General features: G+C 44.9%; 1 protein-coding gene across 1 annotated transcript in view; it reads right to left on the reverse strand.

Annotated features, from left to right (window-relative positions):
• PIEZO2 (piezo type mechanosensitive ion channel component 2) overlaps positions 1 to 27,459 on the reverse strand; it is a 148,754-nt gene that overhangs the window by 39,494 nt on the left and 81,801 nt on the right. The window contains exons 22-31 of the mRNA XM_067699726.1: positions 27,311 to 27,412; positions 26,096 to 26,261; positions 24,243 to 24,486; positions 21,746 to 21,842; positions 20,529 to 20,688; positions 16,548 to 16,637; positions 14,320 to 14,441; positions 13,193 to 13,264; positions 8,931 to 9,037; positions 3,947 to 4,061 (exon numbers count right to left, since the gene is read on the reverse strand). Coding sequence (XP_067555827.1) covers positions 3,947 to 4,061; positions 8,931 to 9,037; positions 13,193 to 13,264; positions 14,320 to 14,441; positions 16,548 to 16,637; positions 20,529 to 20,688; positions 21,746 to 21,842; positions 24,243 to 24,486; positions 26,096 to 26,261; positions 27,311 to 27,412 — 1,275 coding nt within the window. The remainder of the gene's footprint in view (positions 1 to 3,946; positions 4,062 to 8,930; positions 9,038 to 13,192; positions 13,265 to 14,319; positions 14,442 to 16,547; positions 16,638 to 20,528; positions 20,689 to 21,745; positions 21,843 to 24,242; positions 24,487 to 26,095; positions 26,262 to 27,310; positions 27,413 to 27,459) is intronic.

Consider the following 27,459-nt stretch of genomic DNA (forward strand, 5'->3'; position numbering starts at 1 on the left):
CTGCCAGGCTCTGCTCAAAGACTATCTTTTGCACGAAGAACTGTATTCCTTTGCACACTGGGTCATAAGTCACCTTTTGTCCTGGTCCCACACTATTCTATGTATGCTTATTTTTTAAATGAAACCTTGCAGTTTCTATGTCAGCAGGGATTTTTTCCCCTATATTTGTGTTCCCTACTGGTTAAGGTGGAGGGGTCTGGAGCCAGGACACCTGCTATGAACTCCAGACCCACCACTCACTGGCTGGCTGTAACCAGGGCAGGTTCCTTCACTCTTTGGGACCTCACATCCCCAAGTGTAGGGCAGGGAGTGAGGGGCGAGTGAGTTATTGCACAGAAAGCACAAAGGCAGCTGGCACTCTGGAAGGACAGATGCTACTTGTTTCATCTGCCGACGAAGAAGGGATGATCCCTTGTATCAAAAAGGTGCTGAATAAATATTTATTAAAGAAGTAAACATTTATTTCTGTCCCAATATCTTTGAATTATTGCTGTCCTAGATTTGTAGGTAAACGATGGTGCATCTATGCATGAAATAATCTTCATGATACAGATTAATGAGATATTAACAAGATGACTAAAGTTTTTTAGAACTGGCCCAATAATTTTGGGAGAACAAACGTCTGAGAGTAGGAAATACAATTTTGAAAAAAGGAGCATCGTGAGGGAAGTTTGCAACACTAAATATTAAAACTAACTCTAGCTACTGGACTCAAAAATATAGGACAGTGGCTCAGATCTAGACAGTAGGATAGAGGATCAGAATACAGAGTCCAGAAACATACCTAAGAGCCGTACCACAAATGGGAGCTTAATATTGAGAAAAGGAGCATTTAACTTCAATGGAAAAAGGAAGACATTACCGAAAAGGTTTAGCATAATAGACCTCTACTTCACAGAATAATAAAAAATTTAAAAGGTAAATAAAATTAAGAGGAAATATAAGAAAACATTTGCATAAAATTGGGGGGGAAGACTTCCTTAAACAAGATGAAAACATAGAAATTGCAAAAAGAAATTCAGACCTATTTGACATCACAAAAAAATTAAACATTGCTTAGAAAACATATACCATAAACTAAATCAAAAGATAAGCATTGGATTGGAAAAAAGATACTTGTAACACTTAAAAAAGGATAATATCCCTAACATATAAATATTTCCTAAATTAATAAAGACAAACAACCCAATAGAATGACAGTATGGAACATGATAAAAATTTTAAATCTCAGATTTGAAAGTAAAAAATACCAAGAAAATATGAAATAGGAAATGTTCAATCTCATTAGTTAGGAAAATTCAAATGAAAATAAAAGCCGTTTGTCATCCTTGAGAAAGACACACAATAAAAAGAGTAGTAACAGCCTATGGGATAAGGCTACAGGGGAATAGACACTCCTGCACCTTATACATAGGAGTATAAATTTCTAAAACCTTTTGGGAAGATATTTATTAAAGTAAAAAAGCACCCACTTTAACCCAGAAATCCCACTTTCGATCATCTATTTTGTGGAAAGTGTGTGTTCTTCCTGACTTTTTGCCATGCATGTAGATACACACACACACGACTACATGTGAACTTCTGTGCAAGGATATCTATGACAGCATTCTTAATTGTGGCAAAATCTGGAAGCAAACCTTATGTCCATTAGTGATGGAAGAGTTGGATAAATTATGCATATCCATATTATAGAATAGTTTGCAGCTATAAAAAAAGGATGACATAGTTTTATAAATACTTAATTGGAGAAGTGTTCATGATACATTGCTGATGAACGTACAGGAGAATTTGGACGGCATGGACTCATTTTTGAAACAAAGGAAACACTGCCTGTACGTCACAGGAAAGGGGCGGAAGAGAGCACAACCAATGCAAGGCTTTGGTGCCTCAGGGTAGCTTTCAAGGCCAGACTGTGCATCCACTTCTTTTTTTTTTTTTTAATTAATTAATTAATTTATTTATTTTTGGCTGTGTTGGGTCTTCGTTGCTGCGCGCGGGCTTCTCTATAGTTGCGGCAAGCAGGGGCCACTCTCCGTCGCGCCGTGCGGGCTTCTCATTGCGGTGGCCTCTCCTGCTGTGGAGCACGGGCTCCAGGCACGTGGGTTCAGTAGTTGCAGCACGCGGGCTCAGTAGTTGTGGCTCGCGGGCTCTAGAGCGCAGGCTCAGTAGCTGTGGCGCACGGGCCCAGTCGCTCCGCGGCATGTGGGATTCTCCTAGACCAGGGCTCAAACCCGTGTCCCCTGCATTGGCAGGCGGACTCCCAACCGCTGAGCCACCAGGGAAGCCCGCATCCACTTCTTTATTGCTTGACTTGCTACATTGCCTGTGTCTTAATTTTGCCTTTTTTAAACCAATAAACTAAACTAAACTAAAAGCTACCGGGAGGTAGCAGCGACCAGAGTGGTCAGAAAGGAGAACGGCTTTGCAATTAGAGTTCCATTAGAAATTATGTTTTCCTTTTCTTTTCTTTTTTGAATACACTTTAAATTTCACAAAGAATCTATATATACATTTTCTTTGTAAAGAACTAAAATATAACAAGGCTAAAGGTCCCTTGAATCCTACCCCTTAATCTCAGTCTCTCCCCACCCTCTGCCAGAGGTCACCACTGTAATTAACTTGCTAAGTATTCTTCCTGATCTTCCTCTGGCATTTATACACGACTATATGTACCCATTAAAAATGCAAAACATTGTCTGGAGGCACTCTGGTTTCCTTTGTTTCATAAATGGTTTCATAATGTGCATGCCAGTTTGCAGCATAATGCTTTTCATTTAACAATATGTCAGGAATTGTTCTCCAAGTCAGTTCAAAGTAGCCCATATCATTTTTTAAATTACTCAGTCGTATGCCATAATACATTGGTAACATAATTTACTTGATTCTTCTTCTTTATGTGGGCATTCAGGATGTTTCCAAATTTTTGTTAGTTATAAATAATGTTTGATGAATATTCTTGGACACGTGTGCTTGTGCTCATGTGCAAATATTGATTGAAGTTAAGCCGTACACCTGGAGGTGGGACAGATCTCTGGTAGGAGACACACATTTAAAATTTTCATGGATGCTGACACCTGCTCTTCAAAGTGGATATGCTGCTTTACACCACCACAAATACGTAGGCTCCCACTAGCTCCAAACAGCGATACTATCAAATGTTTAGGTTCTTGCCAATCCAATAGGTTAAAAAAACAGTATGTCAAAAATATTTAGTTTGTGTTTCTTGTACTACTACTGAAATTGAGCTCCTTTTGGCCATTTCTATTTTCTGATCTCGAATTGTTTTTCACATCCGTTCATTCATTGGGTTGAATTTTTCTTTTACTGATTTTTAGAAGTTCTTAATCTATCTGGAACACTAGTCTTTAGTCTGATATATAATGAAAATATTTTTCCTGATTGCCCCACTTGCTCTTTAACTTTGCTTTTGGTGTGTCTTACTGTCGTTTGGAATTCTTTTCCCCCTTAGAGATGTGTTCCTATCATATGTTTTCAAATGAATCAGTATAATGTTGAATATGGCACTGGTGGCTATGTTCCATTTTGGTTCCTGACTACACTTTAATTGTGCTTTCCCTTTTTTTCTTGATCAAATTTCCATAGGTTCATCTTTATCATTAGTTTTTTCCAAGAACAGCTTTTCACTTAATAATCAGGTTGTATCTTATATTTCTTTTCTATAACTTAATATCCACCTAAAAATTATTATTTTCCTTCTACTTTCTTTAGGTTTATTTTGCTTCTCTCTCTCTTCTCACTTTATAAAATGCACCTTAACTTAAATTCATGTTTTACTTTATTCCAAGACCTGAGTAATTAAGGGTAGGTAAAACTCTTTGCACTCTTTAGAAGTCAAGAATTTCATTCCTCCCAAGCTTGTCTTTTGCGGTTCCTCATTTGTGTTCAAGGTCACAGAAGCAGGGGTGCTGCCGCATTCATCACTTACCATCCCCAGATCCTTTTCTCCTTCTTTTCTGTTCTTCTCTTGCAGATCTTTTTTTCTCTTTGCGCCTCTGTCGGAGTGCTGTTTTAGGGTCAGTAATCCAGGCTTGATAAACAAACTGAAGGGAGAAAACACCATTATTTTCTGGATTTTTAATAAGCTGAATTAAAAGAAAAGGGACCAATACCAAGCTTCCTGACCTTCAGAATCTTTTCTTTCTCTGAACACAAAGTAAACTTCTCTTTCACATATCCCTCAATACACTGAGCTGACCTGTGCTATTTCCATTATCATGAAATAAAATGTGAAAACAGATGTTGTAGGCATATATTTTGTTCGGTATCAGACAATCATGAGATACTTTGGGTCTACAAACCACCATTTCTCCCACATCCCCACATCCCACCACCATCTGTGATACTTAGTTCCTGATCCTATTGCATTATACACGCTAGGAACAAGCTGGAAGCCTGGCTAGGTGTCATTCGTTTTCTCCCGGCACAAATAAACTTTGAGTTAAACCCCAAACATCTTTTGTTCATTTACTTTGGGAAAATACTTTTGCATGTTTGATACTCTCTCTTCTTTTTTTCTGTTTTTTTTTTTCTTTTTGGCCGTGCCCCTCGGCTTGCAGGATCTTAGTTCCCCAACCAGGGATCGAACCTGTGTCCCCTGCAGTGGAAGCACGGAGCCCTAACCACTGGACCACCAGGGAATTCCCAATACCCTCTCTTGTGAATAACAGCTATTACCAGCAACTTGAGAAAGGGCTTTGTAGATTGATTCGTATTTGGAGAGGAAAAATAATGTGATATGAAGGTTAAGGGGTTATTCCAGAATGGTACAGGAGGAAAACTGGGGTGCCTCTGGTTGCCTTTTGTCATTGTCGTTCAATAGCTAAAAACAGTTGCATTAATACAGTACAACCAATAACCGTAACAGAGCAATTGTGAACAGCCCGCCCAGCAACCGTATCCCAAGTCATGCAGAAGGAACAGAAAGAAACCCCTGACACGCAAAGTCAGCCATCCACAGCCTCGAAGCCGAGCAGCATGCTCTGCGTGCACCCACACACACCTGGTCTCAGGGAAGCTGGGTTTTCTATTAGGAAGATAAAGTTAAAGGAGTGTTTCCTGGGGGCGCTTGAAAACCCAGACACTTTCATTTTATGCTATATTATTTTCAGATTTCTGAAATCTTTGAAAAACAGAGTGTAAGCAAACCACTGGCATTGTAAAACTAAAGAGGGATTCAACTTTTCCATACATGGAAATGTAAAGGTCATGGGTTACCAAGACAGAACATTTCCTTTTTCTTCACAGGTAGAAATCTGAATCTTACGGGCAATTCACACACATGTAAGATCTGTACAGTGTCTGAATAAGAAACACAGGAGGCCAAAAATTCTCCTATTTTATGCCAAAAACATATTTTGGAAAGTGAGAAGAACTGGAATTTGAAGGAGAAGCACCAAAAAAAGGAATTCACGGTCGATGTTTATTGAGCGTGTTAATTGGGAATTCTATTAAGAGTAGCTCTGAGGTTTAGGATTTTAATAGGCAAACTTGCTTCGGCAAAATATTGATTTTAAAAAAAACTCTGAAATGCTAAACTCGAGAAATTTTCAGGCTTAACAGATACATATGGTGACATTTCCTTAAAAAAAGTGTTATTATGATACTGGTTTTAGATAAAGCAAGAATGCCAAAGTAGAAAATAAGAAAGTGATTCAGGATTTGTGAATGTATTAGGTGCACAAGTCTTTTGCTCTGAAGAAAAATGAAGCCTCTGGGAGGGAGGGTGGGAAGGAGAGAGCAGGGTGGGTTCAGGACAGAACTGAAGGAATCTCGTAGAAAGGGCTCGGGCCACTCAGATGTTGCCTTATTGGAAAGGCATTCCTGGTGCTACGTGTGGTCCTTAAATGATTGATCCTGTTGGTGCTTTCTCATTGAGATGAGAGTTTGGATCATGCCAGTAAGGGGAGAGGAGGGACGGAGAGACTCTTACGCCAAGGCCTCATCTGTAGGTAAACGCTCTCTGTGTCGATGTTTGGAAATACGAATATTTTACAGTTCCAGGAACATCGGACAGAGGACCAGGCCAACTGTTTCAGGAAAGAGTTGATAATGAAGGAGGAAGAGGAAACGTCCCAATTCTTACAGAGTTGAGACACTAAGTTTCGTTCTGAAACATCTCAGTTCTGAAGTCACAGAGGTAACTATCACCCACTGTCACGGTGTCTCTGGAGAACAGACACACGCACACTAATCCTAAGGAGAAAAACATATGAAAATGTGCATAAATGACGTCCGGCTTCTCCAACTGCTACTGCCACTGGCCTAACTTCATCTCAGGCTCTGCCCTAAGTGATTGCACTGTAAACGTTAGGGAAATGGGATTCCTTTGACTGAAAACTTCTTATGCAAAATACATTTAATGTTTGAAACAGGAGAGAACTTTATGGAAGTGTAGATCTTGAACTGAAATTGGTTGTTTTCTAAAATGTTCTTTAATTCAGTTGTGATCCAGACCTTTCTTTTTGTTGCCCGTAACAAAAAAATTTTTTTTTTTACAGTAAGATGGGGGATAATCACATTGCAGTCTTCCATATAAATTCGTAAATATGAATGGAGAGACTCATAGTGCCGTCGTAAAAGGGGAGAGGAAAAGAAACCCAGGGAAGTGGCAACAGGGAATATTAAACTAAAAGTCAGAATCCTGGCATTTTAAAAAGGGAAGGAGCCCAGAGGTCGAGACCCTGCTACTCAAGGCAAACCAGCATTTACACTTCACCTGGGAGCTTGAGAAAAACATAGAATTGCAGGTCCCACTGGACCTGCTGAATCTAAATAACCTGCACTTAAATAAGACCCCCAGGTGAAAGGCGAGAAGCAAAGGTCTCCCTCACTATCTAAACCCGGGAGGAACATTTTATTAGTTCAAGTGCTTACTCCAGATTAAGTCAGGAGAAATGGCTTTCTATAAAGTACAAGAATAGCGATTCATTGTTTATGATTTCCAGTAACTTAGTGACCACAGCACAGGTAGCCGGATACTTTCTGTTGTGCAGTGGGTGAATTAACAAATAACTGTAACAGCAGCATCCCTGACGACATGGAGTGTGGCGGCTGCGTAGACCTCCACGGCAGCTCAGCCCAGTGAAGAGAGATGCTGAACGCAGGGAGGAAGATGCCAGAAGAGTCCAGTTTAGGAAGGTGGAGGCTTAAAAGGGAGCCAGAAAGGAGATGGAGCAAAATGAGTCTTTTATTACTGATTCCTAATTTTACCAGCTTTCTGAGAAAAATGATCATACTTTGACATATCATATCTGATGCATGCAACCAGATGTGACCTTTTAACATGAGATGTGACTTAGGCGAAACTACGAGAAGGGGAGAAATTAGATCTGTATCTGCATTTTCTCTTTCTATTTTTTAAATCGGCTCTGATGTCCACCGAAAAACACATAATAAGAAATTTGTCTTCTCAGAACAGTTTTTGGAAAAGTTTGCCTAATAGTTTAAATTCTTCTAATTCCTTCATCATACGATGTATAGAACAGGGAAAACACAGATGTGGAGCAACGGGATCTGCTCGTCTAAAGGTCTACAGAGCGGAGGGCCACACACCACACATCAGTAAAACATCAAATACCTTTGCAGCTCTGATTAAATACTGAAGAATAGTTTTGGGAAGTTTAATGACAGACTTTGGCAAGGCTAAAATGGCTGACGCAAACTTCCCAATAGCTCTCTACAAAGAAGGACAAAGCAAGAGTAATTAGTAGAAAAAAACCAAAAACTGATCATTTAATATATGACATTGGTATGAGTTTGTCTCTATAATTACATCGACTAAGTTAAAACGTGCTCATCACTGAATGTGGAATCAAATATACCCTGCTTGTAGGTTAGGAATAAAGAAAATAGCCTATCGTTCATGTAATCTGTAAAAATGGTGAAGATGGTCATGTTCTCTCCTCTGCTGCATGATGAGTGATGGTTAGAGGAAAACTCGTTGGAATAAAAATAAACAAGTCAAGTTATTAGTATTCGATAAGCCAGCTACAGACATGCACATAGACACTGTCATCAAGAAACACACACGGGAGGTAATGGGGCCGGTGACAAAGCCTCAAAGCAAGGTGTCCCGGTGAATAATTTAGTTCTTCAATTTCACTGGGAAGACAGGGGTGGAGATAACCTGCCAGCTTGGGAAGACCTGGCCAGCAAGCTGACAATGGGCTTCTCATGGACACATCATGAGCCTGGATGGACGTCCTTCCGTGTGCCCTGTAGTCTAACAAATGGGAAAGAAGAGTCCTCTATACGCTCCTTTGTAACAGAAATCTATACCAAGTTTTCATCCCATAGGTAACTCTACTGACTTTAACAAGCACTATACATTCACTGGATACACGATACTAGGCTGGTGAGTCCTAGCGCCAAGAATGATACAGCAGGCTCTGAAAAAGAAAGGCCGTTAAGCTGAGAACGTCAAAACTGGGCTGGAGGTTTTCATGATTTCAATACATTCTAAAATCTTTAGCAATACAAACGGAACTGATTTTCAAAATTTGAAGTAACACTGAAATGACCGTTTACGTTCACAACAAAGCAGGGCTTTTATTTTCATGGTCAACTATTTCACCTATGGAACTAGAAGTCCACTCAAACAACACAAAGCAATGCCAGCAAAGGAAAGTTCACCCAAGGAAGCCTTAGTTTTGATAGAGCATCAGAATTTTTTATGCAAATGAACGAAGCCCTGGCTGGACCAGTGCTCCCGCAGGAACTCTTGCGGTAATGATGGCAACGCTGACAGCAAGCAGCAGGATGGGACACACTGTTTCAGATGTAAATCAGACGCTTCTGGGAGCTACAACATATGAACACGGCAGAAGAAATCTAGGCCTGCAATCAAGGTCTGTCAAGAAGAAAAACTCTTCAACTAGCAAAGACCGTGATTCCCTCATCCCCGTAATTACCTGGAAAGCTGACCTTCGTGGAGGCTCTTCATCCTCCTTTTTTAATTCTTCCTCTTCCTCCTCTTCACTGTCCGTTTCAAACAAATAGTAATCTCCACTCCTGACCACTAAGCAAAACAAAATATTTACTTATTTCTTGGAAGAGATATGAGATAACTGGGGGCGTATGAATGAAATGCCCCCAAAGACACACAAATTGTCCTTCAAAGGACCACAGCAAGAGACGTTGGTGGGGTGGAGGAAACAGGAGATGAGGGGGTGCTATGTGGTCTGCAGAGCACCAGGCCTCGTCCAGGCCTCCGAGGAGACTTGGCCACAGCTGCATTCATCTGGCGTTTTCTTCCTTTTTCATAGCAAATTTTACACAGATGCACCAGATCAGCTCTGCGGCAGCCGCTTTGGTTACCAAGATGGCCAAAGACTGAAAACTATCATCGTGTCACAATTCAGCACTTTGGGGCCTTTAGGCAAGGCCAAAGGGAAGCAGAGGCTTTGCTGTTGTCTGAATGGGTCCAAACTGCTGTAGCAAAGCTAATCAGGATGATTCAGGAGCAAGAATCAGTGTCACCAGCCTTCTCCTTCACTTTATACTGTGCAGACATGGGGCCGTAATACAGATGGCAAGACATTTGAAAGAGTTTTTTTAAAAAATCACACATTGTCATGAGGAGCAAATGGGCAGGTAACATCAAAAAAAGAGCACCACCACCACACTCTGGCTGTTTCTACGCCTAGAATGGGACAGATGGAGGTCCGGCAGACATGGTCCACACAGTTTAGCGCTGTGAGGCTTCTGGTCAACCAGGAGCCCTCAGTCACTTACTGAAATTTGAGGAGAACTGTGCCGACCATAAGACCCAAAGCACAAACAGTATGGATCGTCCTTGCCTTGCCTGACATTGTCCCTACCGGGACATACTGCTGTCTTAAGCACGGGAGCAGAGAGAGCTGAAATGTTCAGAGAGTTAAAGAAGTTTGAGAATGGAATCTTTATCAATTTGATCATTACTTTATCAGAGAAAAGAGACCCAGCATGTGCATTTCTGATGCTACAAGAACTGTACCATCATTGCAGGAAAACATATTCATATTTTCAAGTTACATTTGTGTTTTCAAATGCTGAGGTGTCTTTTGGATGACATCACGTGATGTCTTTATTTATCTTTTGGACTTCTCCGTTGTAAGGTCATGGGGAACCTTGGCTTGTTGAAAATTAGTTGCTTGAATATCACTAAACACAACAGTGAATAATTCTGCCCAGATTTCAGACAAATCTGAAGGCTCCATCGTGAAGATGCAGTGTGCATGAATTGGGCCTTATATCCTTGAACAGAAGCACTGTAATTTGTTATTTTTATTTTGAAGAAAGAACCAGGCCCAGAGGACTGGGCCTAAGCCTGAGGAAATAAACGCAATTCAAAATAAGGTAAGAATAAGCAAGAACAAACCAAAGTCACAGCATTCTGTTGGACAGTGAGGGTGACCATGAAAGTAATGCTTCAGATAAGCTCAGAGATTTGAGGGAAAGTCACATGGACTTGACGTCACGTGGTCATTTGGTAAAAACCAAGATTTCCAATATTGAACATTTTACCCTCATTATAGCCTCTAAAATCAACAATAGCTTCAATTGTATTCAATCATACCTTCAATAACTTTTTTTCATGTGGATACTGAGTCCAAACATTTTTCATCACAGTCATAACACTGATTTTTATTATTTGAAAAATGTTGCCAATTTGTACATGACAAGTACAATTAACACATCAAAAAAAGAAGGAAGTATTTTAAAAGTCTCCAATTCCTTTATAAATTGTTATTGAAATAAAACTAGGAAATAGAGACTATTTTCTGAAGTTCTATCTGCTAATAACAAGTAGAGAAGCTCTTATATATACGTTTCTGGGTTCTGATAGCTATCCTGCCCCAGCCTGGGTCCATATATGTACCATGAATGCTGATGCTGACGGCTGAGTGTGAAAATGACTTTTAAAATCCCACCACCTGTATCCCAAAGGAACTTGGCCCTTTATTTCAGATATTTGACAATAAAGTGACGCTTGGCACTGACTTGGGCTGTACAGAATGGACACGGAGACCCACTACACGAGGATGGAAGGTATCATTGAACAGCAATGATGCAATGGTTTGTGTGCACATAGATATGGAACTGAGAGGGTGCCCCCTACAGACCATGTTAAGCATCTCAGATGCTTACCCATAATATGAACAACGTAACAGCATTATTACGTCGTCAATGCGTTTACACAAGGGCACTCCAAAGACACTTATTCTTACACTTGCCACCTCTAAGGAATATGTAAAAGCCCAGTGACTCAAGAGAGATCAGAAAAAGGGCTTTCAATAAAGTGCTTCCAGGCAAGTTCTGGAAATCGTCACAGTCTACAAAATAAACCTCATGTCAATTCCTTTCCTTTCCTCACCAGCTGGTAAAAAGGAATATGTTTTGTAGAAAAATTTTAACGCCACGGTCAGACTCTGATTCCAAACTATGAGTGGCACACATCCCAGCATTATTGCACTGGAAGTCTTGTAACAGGCACAGGTAGTGTAATACCAGCCTTCAAGAACTTGATATAATGAGGGTGAAATGAATCAGAAAATCTAAAGTCAATAACCTTCAGAAGAAGTTCTTTCAAGGATAACCAACTCATAAGGTGATGATCAAAGACCATATCCAATTCCTTCCAAAATGCAATGTTTACATGAGCAAAGGAAAGAACCACAACGATTGCAGTAGGAATGTAACCCCGGACGAAAGGACAAAACATCAGTATGACACCATTTTGAAATGGATAGGTCTCTCTAAATTAGCAAAGGGCCCTTTAAAACAGAAAGATCGGCACAGTTTACTTGTGACTTGATAGAAATCGGCACACAGCATCTGCACTACGAGATCGTTAGCATGACTGACACGCCAGTGGACCATAAGAGTCACACGGAATTTCAACTTGAATCTTTGTCTTTGGACTTGAGCAGCAAATAAAATGAAACTCTTTAGAACTCATGGACTTTTTTTATACCATAATGCTAAAATTCAATATTTGGGATTACGTTTGATTACATCCAGGTATCCTGAGCAAATTTTGAATATCACTTCCTCAGATGGGCTTGCTGATTTTAGGAAATTATTTCTTGGGTGAAAGGCCAATACCAGATCTAAATGACAGTAAGAATTAGGTGAGGGAAAGGATTCTGATCTGTGATTTTCTAGTGATTCTGAATATCACCCTGCTGATGTTACGGACCTTGGTGATATTACTCGTGATTACATTAGCTACAGTAATCGAGACATAAGACGCAAACGGCTGAAGACATTTTGAGTAATTTGCAAGATAATTAATAATTATTCAATAGTCTAACAAATTCAAGGAGGGCCAGATTGAAATGGATCGTTCCATTAGAATACCATCGCCAACAGTGAGTGCTGTGCCCTTTGCCAAGCGGAGCAGATAAAGCCACTGAGTTCCACGATTCCTCATCCATTTTTTTTTTTCTTGTGATCAGCGGGGTAATGCTCCAATTCTGTGTGGCTATGAAGCTCTGCTCTTCCAAAACCATCTTCTGACTTTGCTCTGAATTGGTCCTGGCTGAGCTGCGGGTGCCTCTGAGGCCAGCCACATGTTGGGCATTGAATTTAGAGTGTAGTTTTAGAGCTGTTTTGAAACTGGGAAGGAGGCAGGGTGAGAAAGTAAATGTGTTTTAAGGTCCTCATCTTTATGTTTAATAAATTGCCCAGAAATTTTACATGCAAATGGAATCAAAGCTCTGGGAATGGGGAGGCGGGGAGGGAGGGCGCTGGTGCTCGTTGGCATTCACGTCAAGTGCCTTACAAAGAGGGTCACGGACACTCCGAATATAGCGGTTCTCCTTAAAGCAGAGTCCCAGGAAGAGCTGAAACTCATTTTTAAGAAGGGCTTTCAGCCATGAAACAAATACATCTCAGCAGAACTCTGGACCTCAGAATTGGATAATACATAATCAATCCCTCTTCCCTTTCTGAGCCTGTAAGTGGTACTTGGGAGCACGTAAGCCACAGGGTAATCAGCTGATTGCTCTGGACGACTCCGTCTGTCGGGCTCAGAGACCCACAGAGATCACATTTCCTACCCTCTGACCCCCTATCAAGTCACAAGCGTCAAACCATGCATGGGACACACAGGTCATGGGGACGCCTGAATTCTGGTCAAGGATATAAGGGTTAGAATCGATGAAATTGTAAGAGGATCAAGAAAACCTACTGGAAGCATGATCAACCCAAGGCCGCCACCACTGCTTTTTTTTGCCCTTGGCTTTCTGTTTGTCTGCTTCTCCTAAAATAAAATATGTCCAAATATTAATTCTTAGAAAGTGAGAAAACAAACTTCGAAAACCACGCTTTAACAACTCAATTGTCAAAATCTAGACAAGTTGCAAAAGTACATCAGAAGTCAGGAAAAGAAACTCTACTGAATCTGAAAAGTTTCCATGGGTCAGCAGCCGATTTCACAAGGTAAATACTCAGTATTCTATTAACATAACGCCACGTTTTCACTTTCTCTCTAGGAATTGAGGGCATATGAAGAAATATAATAATGAAGGGGTTATCTGTCAAAAATGCATCTCACAGTAAATTTTCCATGGAATTAACAGAAAAGAAGCATCACCCAAATATTATAGAACAATTTAGTGGCAAATAATTTGTTAAAATGCATAATTCCAATAACCAGAAATTTCTCTTGTGATCATTTTAATGCATGGTTGGAAAAATATAAATTTACTGTTGATAAATAGATATTATGCACTGGCAGAATACCATGCATTGTTTCTCCATTCCTTTCAAACAGAAAATCGCCATGCAAACATCTTTAAAAAGAGCTTTTAAACTTAACTGGATATAACAAATCTATAATTAGATATAATAAATATGTATTTCATCTTAAGTTTCATTGGAACAGACCATAATTGAATGATATCTTAACTACTATTATTCAGAGACCTACATATTTAATTTTTGTATAAAATTTATAGAAATCAAAGGCAACAGTAGACTGCGTATCTTAAATAGCTTCCCTAAAGGAACAAATGAAGCAAACTCATCCTATTTTCTTCAGAATCACACGTCCGTGAAACAGAAGCTAGGTTATATTAAAGTCGTCTTGCTGAACTGGGGGGATACTTGTAAAGTCACAGACTCATTAAATATGTACTTTATGAAACAAACAAACACATCCCACTCACAATGGGAACATAAAACTTGCTGAGTTAAAAAGATACATTGATAAAACTGGCATAAGGAAAAGTAACATTATTTCACAGCCCTACCCAATATCATGCTTTTACTCAACATCAAGGTACTCTGGGCTAAGAAGGAAATGTTTCAACATACTTTCATCATCCTCTTCAGAGAGTTTTTGGATGTCCTGGCCTTCCCCTGACTCCTGAGTCAAGCTCAGCATCCTCTCCTTACCCTTTTTGTATTTCTGTTGCCTGGCCTTGATGCGATCCATCCTGTACAACAAAACAGCAGCAGCAATGCCAAGAACACACCCATAGTTACCTGTACACTTTTATGCAAACAGCTAAAATCATGGACAAAGTGGTCAACATTTGGGACTTGTGGATGCTTACTTATTAGCGACACGTCTCCTTGGTTTTTTTTTTTATACCCATGTTATTTTGCGCTACACAGGTGCTAGCTCAATCATATGATCAATAGTAATTATGCTAAATACTTTAAGTCCACTTATACCTTGTACCAAAGCCATTCTGAACACAGTAAATTATGAAACATAAATCCTTTATTCTCCCAGGTTTTGCATTATCTTTTTAGATACTGTCTGCCTCACATAGTTGTCGTGAAGGTCAGGTGAAAAGAGGTATGCGCGTGAGAACTGTTTTGTAAACAGGAAGTTGCTCCTCAAATGTTCTCGAGTATTCTATCAGACCCTGCGACTCTTCTCCATGTCAAATCTAATCTCTTATTGGATCTGGAAAAATGCTGAATTGCAGCTTTTTGTCTGTTTATTCAGGAAGTCTATTCAGAAACCGCAATGCTGAGCTTTTTCTCTCACATCTGCCCTCGTGAAAGATTTCATTTCTTAATTTAGTTTCTTAAAATTCTGAATGTATTGCCCAAGTTTTTAAACCGATTTAAGTGACATTTCTCTTTTGGGCAGCTTAAATAATATTTGTCTTTTGCAATGATCACTGCCTTCATTCTTTTTTATTCTGACCTCTCACTTGAGAGGATGCATTCTTAAAAAAATGGAAAAATCCAGTGACATGAATTATAGTAACAGGTCTCACTTACGGGAAATTCAGAACACATTCTACACGTGGGGTCAAATTTGTTATTTCTCTACACCTGATTTAGATAGCTAGAAACAACAATAGTAATAGTTATACCATACTGTATTTTCATTATTATTTCATTACATAACTCATATCTTTGATTGTGAAAATAACCATGCCATGGGATAGTGTAATTTTTACTGGCAAATATTTTTGCATGGGGAAAGAAGCTGGAAAAATGAGGTCAGGATGGAATTAAGTAGTCCTAGCAAACTCAGGGAATTTTCCTGGTGGGCTGACAGAGTACCTCCATTTCCTTAGAGAAAGTGGCTAGGTTTTGAATTCTATGGCCATCAGCTGTTAAACCTGGCCCCAAACATGTGAGGCACTAGCAATCCTCAGAGGTTCCACTTACTGCTAGAAATTTCACTCTAAGAGAATAATTATTTTCAGTGGGCTAATTAAAAAAAGAAAGAAAGAAAGAATTCTCAGATCTCCTGGGTGGAGTCAGTCCATTACTTGAGTTCTCCAGAATGGTGTGGTGGGAAAGGAGGCCTTGAACTGGATACAGGGAAATTCAGGGTGTATTTCTAGTACTGCCTCTGGTTAGTTGTGGATTTTTTTTTTTTTTTTACCAGTATGCCGGCCTCTCACTGGTGTGGCCTCTCCCGTTGCGGAGCACAGGCTCTGGACGCGCAGGCTCAGTGGCCATGGCTCACGGGCCTAGCCGCTCCGCGGCATGTGGGATCTTCCCGGACCGGGGCACGAACCTGTGTCCCCTGCATCGGCAGGCGGACTCTCAACCACTGCGCCACCAGGGAAGCCCTAGTTGTGGATTTTAAGTCATCTATTACATGGGTCATCAGTTTCTTCCCAAGCAGACTGGATTACATTATCTCTAAAGATCCTTCCAAAGTGAGAACTCTGTATTTGTTCACTTAACCCACAGATATGATGGACTTCAAGTGAGTATTACTGGGAACGACCCGGTCTCATTCACTAACTGTTTAATCTTTACCAATACTCAGGTAGAACTGTGAGTCCTGATTTAAAAATAGAAACTGGAATTCAGAGAATTCGACAGACCTGCCCAAGGCTCCCGAGTAAGCATCTGAACTAGGACCGCCCATGGCGGCCCCCTTCCCCCCACCCCGATGCTCTCCTCCTTTGGACCATTTCCATTTCAGTCAACACCCAGAGCAAACACCTGGGCAGTTGTGAAAGTTACCACAAACGGATTCCTCAGGGCTTGGGGCTCCCTGGGAGCTGAGAGCTGGCAGAATGGGACCAGGCAAACCCCAAATAAAAGGAAAGCATCCTTACTGCCTCTTAAGCTGGTCCATGGACTTTTTCTCTTCCTCAATTCTTGCCTTTACAGCCTTTACAATCGTGGCCTGGAAAAGTTCAGCCCCCCTGAAAGAAAGTCAGAAACGTGGAACAAATGAGCATTTTTATCGGTGTTACCCACCTTCCCCTGACAACGGTTACTGAGGGCTAGAAAACAATTCTTCGGGGGCAGCTGCCTGGCTGGGAGTGGGAGTCCCTTCCCTGTGGATGGACACGCACCGCCTCCTGCCTCCCCTGGCGGGAGGGGCTGCTCACAACCCTGCGGATAAGAGAAAAGAAAACGGTGTGTGTTTTCTGAGACTGTCAAGGCCCCTTCAAGCCTCTTAAAGCCTGTGCCCCTGACCTGCCCTCATTATGGTCGCCCCATGAGGGGACATTTAAGGAGGGGTGAGTTCAGGTTCATTTTCTACTCAGTAAGCAGGAAAGGGCGTGGAGCAAGCTGGGGCTTCGTGAGGGGAAATGCAATGGGATGGGCCGTCCAGCCCCTTCCCTTTGATTCTCTTCCCCCTGTCCTTCCATTCCCTTCTGTTCCTTCTCACTTTTCAACCCACTTCCAGGTCCCCTAGAGCTCATCAACTTCTCCGTATCCTCAGCTCTGTCCCATTGAGGTCCATCCCGTCTGCGGGAGCCCGTTGGGATGCCGGTCCCGTGCTGCCTGATGACGGGGCGGCAGCGGTGCAGGAATGCAGGGCTGGGCAGAGGATCTGGTGAACTGCCCCCTCCCCCATGCCACGGAAATTCTGCTTTTCTACAGCGGCTGTTTCAAGCTCCTTACACTTTCCTCAAACTAGAATTCTGTCAAGGGCTTTTCACTCCTGGCAGACGACCCAGCTGCTTGCTTTCCAGAGAGAACAAAGTCACGAGGCAATGATTCTCAGCCTCCTGCCACCCACCTCAGATGGCCTTTCCTGCGGTGACGCGGAGAAGGTGACAGCCCACGCCAATGGCCAGCGCCTCCCCATCCGCAGCCTGAGGGGCCCTGGCCCTCCCTCTCAGCCCCTCTTCCTGCATCTCTACCTTCCCATCCCCACTGCATCCTGCGCACAGGCATGCAAACATGCTCGGGTCTGCTAATCTTAGAAAAAGAACCACGCACACCGCACGGGTTTCTACGCACGGCCTTGCATCACTGTCCCTGCAGTCAAATATCCTGCAGGCACCATCCCCAAGCCGTCACCTCAACCTGAACTTGCTGGTGTTTGGCTCTGACCCCACCTGTCGAGGTCATTGATTTCAGCGTTCAGCCTTGTCTCTGCGTATCTTGTCTACTGAATTTCCGCTCTGAAGCTGCTGTCCTCGGGCCCACGCTCTCCTACTGGCTCAGACTCCCCACCCATCTCTGAGGTGTGACTGCTGCCCAGGGTCCTTGTCTCACCTCCACATTCTCTCCGGGCAGCTCCAATCACTCCACTGCCCCAACACCGTCTGTGTATCGATGACCCTCAAGTCTCCTCACATCTCCAGACCCGTCCACTCAGCTGCCCGAGGGCTTCCCGACGGGCTGCGTGTGTTTCACAAGCTCATGAGACCCACAGCTCCACAGTCGGAGCCCATCTCCGCTCCCGGCTGAGAGCTCCTCAGACCCTCTACCTTTGGGGCTGTCCCCCCACCACCTGTTGAGGCCAGAATCCTGGGCACAGTGCCCTCCTCTCTTCCCTTCCCATCACCACCTCCCTGCCAACCAATCGATTTCCACCTGGGCCAGTTTCACCTCTGAACTATCTTAATTTATCCCTTCCTGGTCCCGGCCATCACCTCCATCCTGAATCACCAGAGCCGCCACCTACCTGGTCCCTTCGCTTATGGTCCTGCTTAGACCCCATCTGTCCTGCAGCCCACTGAAAAGCAAGTGCAGCCACTTCTAAAGTCATAAACATGGTTCTAAGGCCCCTGATAGTCTGGCCTTCCCGCAGCTTATTTCTCTCCACTTACTGTCTTCATCTTCACATGTCTGTGTGCCAGCCACTCCGACCCCCCGGTAACCTCCCTCGGCTGTCTCCCTCCTGCACCTTCCTCCTCTCACTCCTGTTCATCCCTCAGGCTGTAGCTTGGAATGGAGGCTGCCTTGGTCCTGCCCCGCGGCTGGTTGCACACCTGCCTACAATCCCCAGGTTCCCGAATGCCTCCTGCATCACGTGTGTCCCACCACCTGCAGCGGCTTGTGGACGGGTCCCTCTCCCTGCCCGTCTGCAGGCTCTAGGAGGGCACGCATGGCAAGCATCCACCTCCTCATAACAGAGCAGGTGGCAAACGAGTGAATGAATGAATGTCTAGTCTAGTCTTTGGAAGTTGCATCGTGAGTTCAGTGCTTATTAAGACATGGTTGTTTTTGGACAAGCATGAGCTGTACTCTGACCAAAGCCACCAGTTTCTATAACAGGAAGATTATGCTTTGTGAATAACTGTGACAACTTTGAGAAAAAGATGGTGGCTTACTATTATGTCCTGAGTGTCTAAGGACCGAATTTTAGGGGAAGGTGAGAAAGATGCATTTGCTAGCAAAAGGACTGGCTGCTACATACAAGTAAATAAGGTTACTATTGGGATGAGACATGTTCTGCTCTGAAAATGATGTCCTGGGCGTTAGGAAAACAACTGTAATGGTAAACTACTGTCCCTAAATGAAGTCAGCGTCCGTCTACATGGTGAGGGCTGAGGGTGCAGCAAGGCTCCTCGGATTAAACGTAGGTGCCCGAAGGGTAAGCTGGGATGAAGTGAGACAGTGGCATAGACATACATACACTACCAAATGTAAAATAGATAGCTAGGGTGAAGCAGCCGCATAGCACAGGGAGATCAGCTCGGTGCTTTGTGACCACCTGGAGGGGTGGGATAGGGAGGGTGGGAGGGAGACGCAAGAGGGAAGAGATATGGAAACATACGTATATGTATAGCTGATTCACTTTGTTATACAGCAGAAACTAACACACCATTGTGAAGCAATTATATTCCAATAAAGATGTTAAAAAATAAATGTAGGTGCCCGACTGGGTCCTCATCCTATTTGGCTCCAGGTTAGTTAACAACGGCTGGGAATTCTCAGCCTTTAAATGGACCTTTGAAATACACATGTTGCTTCTCCTGGCAGAGAAGAAATAGGCTCTGGGAACACTGGTGGTAGAGAGAGAATGAGAATGATCAATACTGGTAATTGATACGATACAAGCTAGCATTTATAAGGTCGTTTAGCACCATGGGTCCCATGGGATTGAGGCAGGGCCAGGGTCTCAGAGACAAGCTCGCTCTAGGGGATCGTGCAGCTGCCCTCTGACCCCCATCTCAATGGCCTCCTCTTTAGTACCTAGGTCTCTTCCCAGTCTTTTCCCTAAACCTATACGACTGGGGGCAGAAAATGGAAAAAGGGGGAATCTAAGGAGAAAGTAATAAACAGTGCCACTGGCCCAGAGAAGAAAAAAATCAGATTGTTGGGGAAAAAGAGCCTGAAAGGAAGGGGATAAGGAAAGACAAACAGGAAGGGTTTAGGGTGAGGCTGGAGTAACACGCTCCTCTGTCTACGGTCTGAAAAATAACAGATTATGTTTTTCTCTGTCTTCAGGAGTTTCTTCTTAAAAAGGAGGTGCCAGTGGGGGTGGGGGGTGGGGGGAGACGGACTAGACTCTGGACCAACGTGGCCTATGTTCCTGTTCTGACCGAGGCCAGAGGACCTACTCCAGTGATGAGGTCTGGACCGAGGGGCTCAGACAACCAGCCCATCTCTAACCTTCAAGGGTGTCCCAGTCCTCATAAGGTGTGATTCCCTCCATAGACTTGCTTGTTACTCTTCTGTTTTAGATCTTAAAGGCCTTGGGCTAAGGCCGTCTCGGATCAGTTTTCCTGGAAGGAATCTCTTAATTTCTCGTGGGTTCTACAAGCAAGCTCAGACAGGAATCAAGAGTGCAATATCACTTCCTGACAGGTTTCTTAAGAGAAACCCCTGGATTCCTTGGCCTGACCCACCTCGAAGCCAGGATCTGTGAAGCTTTTATATCCGCCACGACGTGCAGGAAATAGTAACTCATGAAAACTCTTCTCTGCAGCAGAAGGAAGGCAAAGCATATGCTGTCCCAAATAATCCCTGCTTCCCCGCTCGGTAGTTTACACGAGGAATCATCATCCGCTGGGCAAAAAGAAAAAGAAGAAAAAAATGAAAACTTACACCCATTTTCATTGCTATTTTATAAACCCTCGTGGCATGATCAGACTTGGGAGATCACACAGGCGTAAGAGCAAACTTCCGATGCACTGAGTCCCTCTGAGTGGGTTTATTCCCAGCCAAGGGCACACACTTCAAATCCAGTATCAGCACTGATTCACAAGGCTGACCACAAAGTGAGCTCGTGATAGTGTAAGGCAGAGGATGGAAAGGGACCCCTCCCACCCAGTAAGGGCCATGGAGAAATAACATCTGCATGTCCCAATGCCAGAGGAAGTCTCTGGTACAAAAAAGACACATGTTCTGGGAATGGGCTCCCCCAGGGGTAGCCAGGGGAGCAGGTACGGTCTATCGGAAGAAGGGGTGTGCACAGAACATCTGATCCTAAGTCAGAACCAACTCCAGTGCCTCTTCATCCTCTGCAAAGTGTAGTAAGGATTGGAAGGCAGAGTTGGGGGAGGGGTGTCATGTTCAAGGCCCCATCCTGGGCGCCAAGGAGGATGGAGGTGCTGTCCAGGCTTCTGATGCAAGACACAGAGGGGCGGAAATGGAACTCCTGCCTCTGTACAGGTGGGAATCTAACTCCAGACACCCTGTTGCTGCTCCCAACTGTCTTCCCACGGTGGAGGTTCTCTGAGCTTCAGAGGAGCGGGGGTCTGGAGGCAGAGCTACTTGATGACCGAGATTCCAACCGCAGCAGCCACAGGTGTGTGTGGGCATCTGTGACCCTTCCCATTGTAACTCAAGGAAGTTCAAGGAGTTGCTGAAGGCCACAACTGCCCCCTAGACCTGCTCGGGGAGGGGGACAGGGACGTTTGTGGAAGAGGATGAGAGATGCGGCGGGGGTGTGTGTCCTGAGCACAGATCCCCAGCGTGGCACAAGCCCACAGCTCCGTGCAGACGCTGACTCGCGTCCCTTCACCTCTTCCCTTCAGGGGCTCCGGCCCAGTTTCTAAATTAGAACAATACACTGCCCTTCCTTCTTTGTGCTTTTGTTCCCAAATTTGCTTTTCATACTTACGCATTTTGTAGCCCTTGACTGTGCAGGCCAGGCTGAAAGCTTGGATCAACCAGCAACTATTTTGAACCAACTTTTCAATATAGCCGCATGCTCCTATCTGAAAAACAAAGGGGAAAGGCATATCCTGAAGCTCCACAGCCGGAGAAAAGGCTGATGTCTCGCAATCCCAACAGGTGCGAGAATTCCCAAAGTCCCAGTCTGGTGGTGGATGGGGCCCCAAATCCAGTCCCCACCGGGTAGAGCGCCTGATGCTTCACTTCCTCAGGGAGTTAAACTCAAGGAGCAAGGGGAGAACCCTGAGCGTGACGCTTTCTGAACTTGGAAGCTTCTCTCTTTTCAAAGAGGAAATCTCAGACCACCGTAGGAACCAGCCCGGCTCTGTGATGGCAAACGGGTGAGCACGGATCCAGGACTGGGATTCTGACTCTCACGAGTCAGACAGAGTCAGACGTAGTAAACCTACGCTATTTGCCAGGAGATGGTCACAAACATAAGCTGCCTGGTGTAGCTCTTAGAGCAGGAAGAGAGGATGTGCTTGGAGCCAATTCTTTTTTTCTTTTTTGGTACGCGGGCCTCTCACTGTTGTGGCCTCTCCCGTTGCAGAGCGCTGGCTCAGCGGCCATGGCTCACGGGCCCAGCCGTTCCGAGGCACGTGGGATCTTCCCAGACCGGGGCACGAACCCGTGTCCCCTGCATCGGCAGGCAGACTCTCAACCACTGCGCCACCAGGGAAGCCCGAGCCAATTCTTTTTCAGCCAATTCTCTGAGTAAAGGAGACTTCTTTGTTGACTGTCACATTGTTGTCTCACAACAGTGATGTCTTATCACAGTTAAGTTCACATCCCAAGGGGGGAAAATAGCCTCCTCCTCAGGGAATCTCTTCCCCCCTCTGTCTCCCTGGACACCCCTGAATTCAAGTTTCTGATGAGCTCACATGGCAACGTCTCCAGGAAGCCTCTTCCCAACTTACCCAGGCCAGAAATTAGGCATCCTGTTTTGTACTGCTTTCCTAAAATACTGTCACAATGAGCATTAACAGAGTGTACTGTAATTATTTATAAGAAAGTCTATCTTCTCTTTTAGAATGTGAGTTCCTTAGGGGTAAAAATCTGCGTACTATTCACCTCTAGTTCTTCAAGATATAAAACAGTGCCTGGCAAAGATCAGGTCTGCAACACAGGTTTAGAGAACGAATGAATGAATGAGCGGATGCTGCAGCCACACACTTTCCAGGAACAGTCATAGGGATCAGCCTCCAGCCGCAGATCTCTGCCCATCAGACGGGCTTTAGGATGAAAGGGTGACCTCCTGTCCTATCTCATGCCCTTTCCAACAACTCTCAACACCACCCCGCAGGCAAACACACACTGCTGGGGTTGAACTGATGAATAAAAATCATTTTGACTATCAGCTAGAAACTTAGCATTCTAATGGTCACGACACAAAATAAGTTCTTCAAATACATACTCCTGGTGACATAGACTTGGCTTCCCCAGATTTCTAAACACAGCAGTGCACGTGCCCAAATAAAAAAGTCAAATGCTTTCCAGTAGAATTGTCTGGTGAGCTCATCTGTAAGTACCAGGAAGGGGGGAAGCAGGAAGTCGTACATCACTGTTCTTCTAATGCACTGTCAGTTACAGCCGCTGAGTAGCAGGCCCTGGGATTCACTTTAAGCTGGAGGTAGGGGTGGATTAACTCCTTCAGCTCCTGAAAGGTCGTTGTTTAATTTCCTGACACAATAAATAGTTTAAAAGGTGTCTTTGTGGCCTAAAAGAATCCATGTGATTCCGGCATGATTCGTGGGCAGTTTATCTACCAGGGAAGTGGCCACGATGTGCCCTGGAACATGGATATTTAATAGAGAAGCAGCCACGTTCTGTGGACGGGAGATGTTTGTCTCAACCCTCCACTGTCTGAGCTGTTTTCTAGTCCAGACGCTGATGCTCAGATCAGCCGTAAAGCTTCCCCTGCATCCACCCTCATCTCAGGGCTTCATAAAACATCTGTGCCTTCAGGGGTCCATCCCTCCTCATCCCCACCCCCAGCGGTGTCATGGAGAGCCGCGCCCATTCTATTTACACTTCCACAGCCCTTTCTAGGTAAAAGAGTTGCTTTTAGCCAATATGATCCAATTTTTGAAGACATCCCATGACTGATTCAACTCATAAAAGGGCCACACTGCAGCCCGTCGTAGGAATGATCACCGATCGTTCCTCAGAAGAGATGGATCTGAATTAATAAAATACATTTTAGAATTTATTCCTATGAAGACATATCCTCTTGTCCTTGAGAGGCTGGAAATGAGCAAAAAGGATTCTTCTTAATGTGGTAAAACAACGAGTAATGAATGGTCATTTGAATTCTGAGTTTGCAAGCATCTTATTGGGGCTTTTAAGAGAGCAGTGTGACGGGCCACGGGCTTTTAATAACCACTGAACGGATCGTTGACTCTGACGCTGAAACCACAAATGTGTTATACAGCGGAGCCACTTACCGACAGTATGTTTTTCATCGTGATCACAAAGACGTTGTATGCTATCAGCCAGTCCCAGTACCGCAGGATGCTCTTGATGGGCTTTAGCAGCAAATCGCCCCCGAAGAGCAGGAAGTAGAAGCAGGCCACCAGGTAACCCATGCAGAAGATGCTGATCCTGGTCGTCCCGGTGATGAAGATGATTGTGAGCACGAACCAGAAGAGATAGCTGAAGATGATCACTTTGGACATGTCCAGGTACGATCTGCAAAACAGAACCGAAAGACGACACAAACGACAGCACAGATCAAGTCGGGACACTCTAGTTGAGGAAGGAACAAATTCACACTCTCCTCCTGACTCTGTCTGCAGGCTCTGTCCAGGCCAGCCTGGGAGCTCTGTGTTCCTCTCTCACCGATCACTGCCTGGTCCACAGGAAACCCTCGCCCAGTTAGTGATGGACAGAGTGGTACCTTGTGAAAACACCATGTGCATGTTTATTTTCATCGAATTTGGGCCAAACGTCCCACAAGTGGCACCATTTTCTGCCTACTACCTGAGTACTCAAAACCCGCTCTGTCTTTCTATAGGAGGCCGAGGAAATTCTAAGATACAGATGCCTCCTGGAGCAAGAGAATAGTTAAAAAGGGAGTCCTTTCCATGAACTGCAAATTAATGGATTAAAATAAATACAAAGATTTTGCTAGAGGTGAAAATCTCTCCTCCAGATGAGAAGTAGTTCTGCCCAAGCAGACCCAGAGCTTCCAGGCTCTGTCCAACAGTTTCTCTGCACCTCCCTCAGCTGACATGTGGCAGCCATTCTTCCACTATAACTCCCTGAAGGAGGCAGGTGCTCGGGCCTCCATCCTCCCGCAATGAAAGTAGTTGCCGCGGCTCCCCTGGCCTGGGCCATCGGCCCATCTGCGTTCACTTAATTACAGTCTCTCAGTTTTGGAGGTTTTGCTTTGGTTGTTTCTCTTCCCAGATTTGGAAAGAAGCAGAGAAGAACCAATTGTGGGTCAGATATTTGATAAAAGAGTTGCTATTTTGTAGGAGTTAACAAGTCACCTCTGATGAATACGTGCAACACTGCCCAGCATCGTTAGGGAATAAGTTGTGCCTTAGACGAACACTGTCACATAAGCGAACTTTTGAACTTTACTCTTCTTAGACTAAAACATTCAACACTTTTAAATGTTTCTATGATTCTTTTCCTAAAATATATTACACTCATCCTTGATTTAACACACAGGAGAATGAATAAGATGTCGGTGTTTCTCAGCATCCCAGGATCATACAGGTAATGTTAGTGACTCAGTCCAGGGTGAGATCTGAACGCCCACAGGGCCTCCTGATGTGTGTGGCTTGAAGTCAGTAGAACTGGGCTGCTGGCGTGTTTGAGTGTGTGTGTGCGCGTGCAACACGTGCGCGTTAGCACACTGTATGTTTTCCACACATATCCCTCCCCTGCCTGCAGCTGTTAATTCCTCCTGCAGGAGGCCTGGCCTCCGCTCCTCAGCCCTGACTTGCTTCAGTTTCAGAAATCATAAAACTAAGCTTGTGAGAAGGACACGGAAACACCAGCCAACACGCTCTGTGGAGGAGCCTCTGGGGCTCCCGGGCAGCAAGTGAGGCCCGGGGCTGTCCTGGGGTTCAGGGGCAGCTGCTTTCCAGAGCTGCTGAGGGCTGTCCACGGAGGATGGAGGAAACGTGGGAGGCTCGGCTTCCAGACCACTGGGCCATCCTGCCCCATGATTCTTGCCTTTGGGGGTGCAATCAGCGGGTCAGCTCCCCGGGAAAGGCAGGGGGAGCTGGAGGCACAGATTCCAGGGATGCACCTTCCCAGGGGCTGTGCGCTCGGGCGGCTGCGTTACCTGCAGTGGATGAAGTCGGGGACGGGGTTGTGCTGGCTGAACGAGGCCGCATCCAGGTTCATGCAGATCTCCACATTGTCACCTGCCATGATCCGCACGGCGGCCTTGTTTTCATCCTCGAAAATCTGCCGTTGTAGGGAGGCGCACAGAAGCAGCATGAAGTCATCTGGCAAGACAGACACGGGAACTGAAACCCCCTGCTCCCCCTCTGCACCTAGGGATGCGAGGAGGGGTCCCCACGGGGTACCAGCGGCTCCTCATCTGCTACCTGAGTTACGTCCTGGGAGTTCACTTCCTCCTGGATTCCAACCTCCCCCACCCACCACGGGGACGCAGGAGGGACCACAGACGCTCCGGGGCTCCCAGGGGAGAGTCCCTGGACGCTGTATGCTCGTCGGTGAGTGAAAGCAACAGGCGATGACTAGTCTTCACGAATCTCTTACACGACCATGTTTGCCAGCATTGATCTCCCCCTGAAGCTTTGAGGGGCCACTGAGCACTTTCCGTCATCTTTATCTCTTCACAAGCCGTAGATGCAGGCGTTCTGGCTTTCTTTGTCCTCTCCGTCCCCCTCTGCACTGGTAACCAGACTTACCAGAACATACAGGGCGTGGAGGCTGGTGAGAGCAGGTGAAGACGGTGGCCGATGGGGGCGGGTAGAGACGACGGAGCTGCCCTCATGGCCGGCTGCCCAGAACAGTTCCCCCTCCCAGAGGCGTTGTCTTTAATCTACACCCGCATGTGGGTGGGCAGCACCAAATCTCCACCCCCTACGGCGGGTGCCCAGACCTTAACCTTTGGATGGTCACCCGCCCTTGGACGGGCTCGGGCTGCAGCCCCACTCAGGAGCATCTGTGGTCCGGCTGCGTCCTTCCGGCTACCCCAGCCCACCTGTAGGTGTATGTCTGCGGTGGCAGCAAGAAGCAAGCAATTTGCCCAGGACAAGGCCTCCCCCTGCAGTCCACCTTCTAGAAGGTGGGTGTGTGGTGGCGGAGAGCGGGGTTGTGCATTGGGAAGTGAAATCATGAAAGCGAACATGGTGTTTCCGATGCTATGTATTAACTCTGCAGATGTAACAGGGCCAGCAGAAGCCACTAGCAGCCTGGGATGCTGATGCGTGGAAACCAGCCTATGACTGTATGTGGGGTAGGGGGGCCCACAAACGCACCACCAGGAGAAGGACGAGCAAGTGGGAATCCCAACGGCCCCACTTACACACGAGGAACACGGGGTTGGGCCGCACGATGAAGTCTGGGAAATACAGCCACTTGACGATGTTGTCATTGAAGCTGGCGCCCTTGAACCTCCAGGGGTAATCTGCAGGGTGGAGGCGGGAGGAGCCGGGTCAGGGCACCCCTCCGTGC

The sequence above is a fragment of the Pseudorca crassidens genome, chromosome 12, assembly GCF_039906515.1.
Source record: "Pseudorca crassidens isolate mPseCra1 chromosome 12, mPseCra1.hap1, whole genome shotgun sequence".
Lineage (NCBI taxonomy): Eukaryota > Metazoa > Chordata > Mammalia > Artiodactyla > Delphinidae > Pseudorca > Pseudorca crassidens.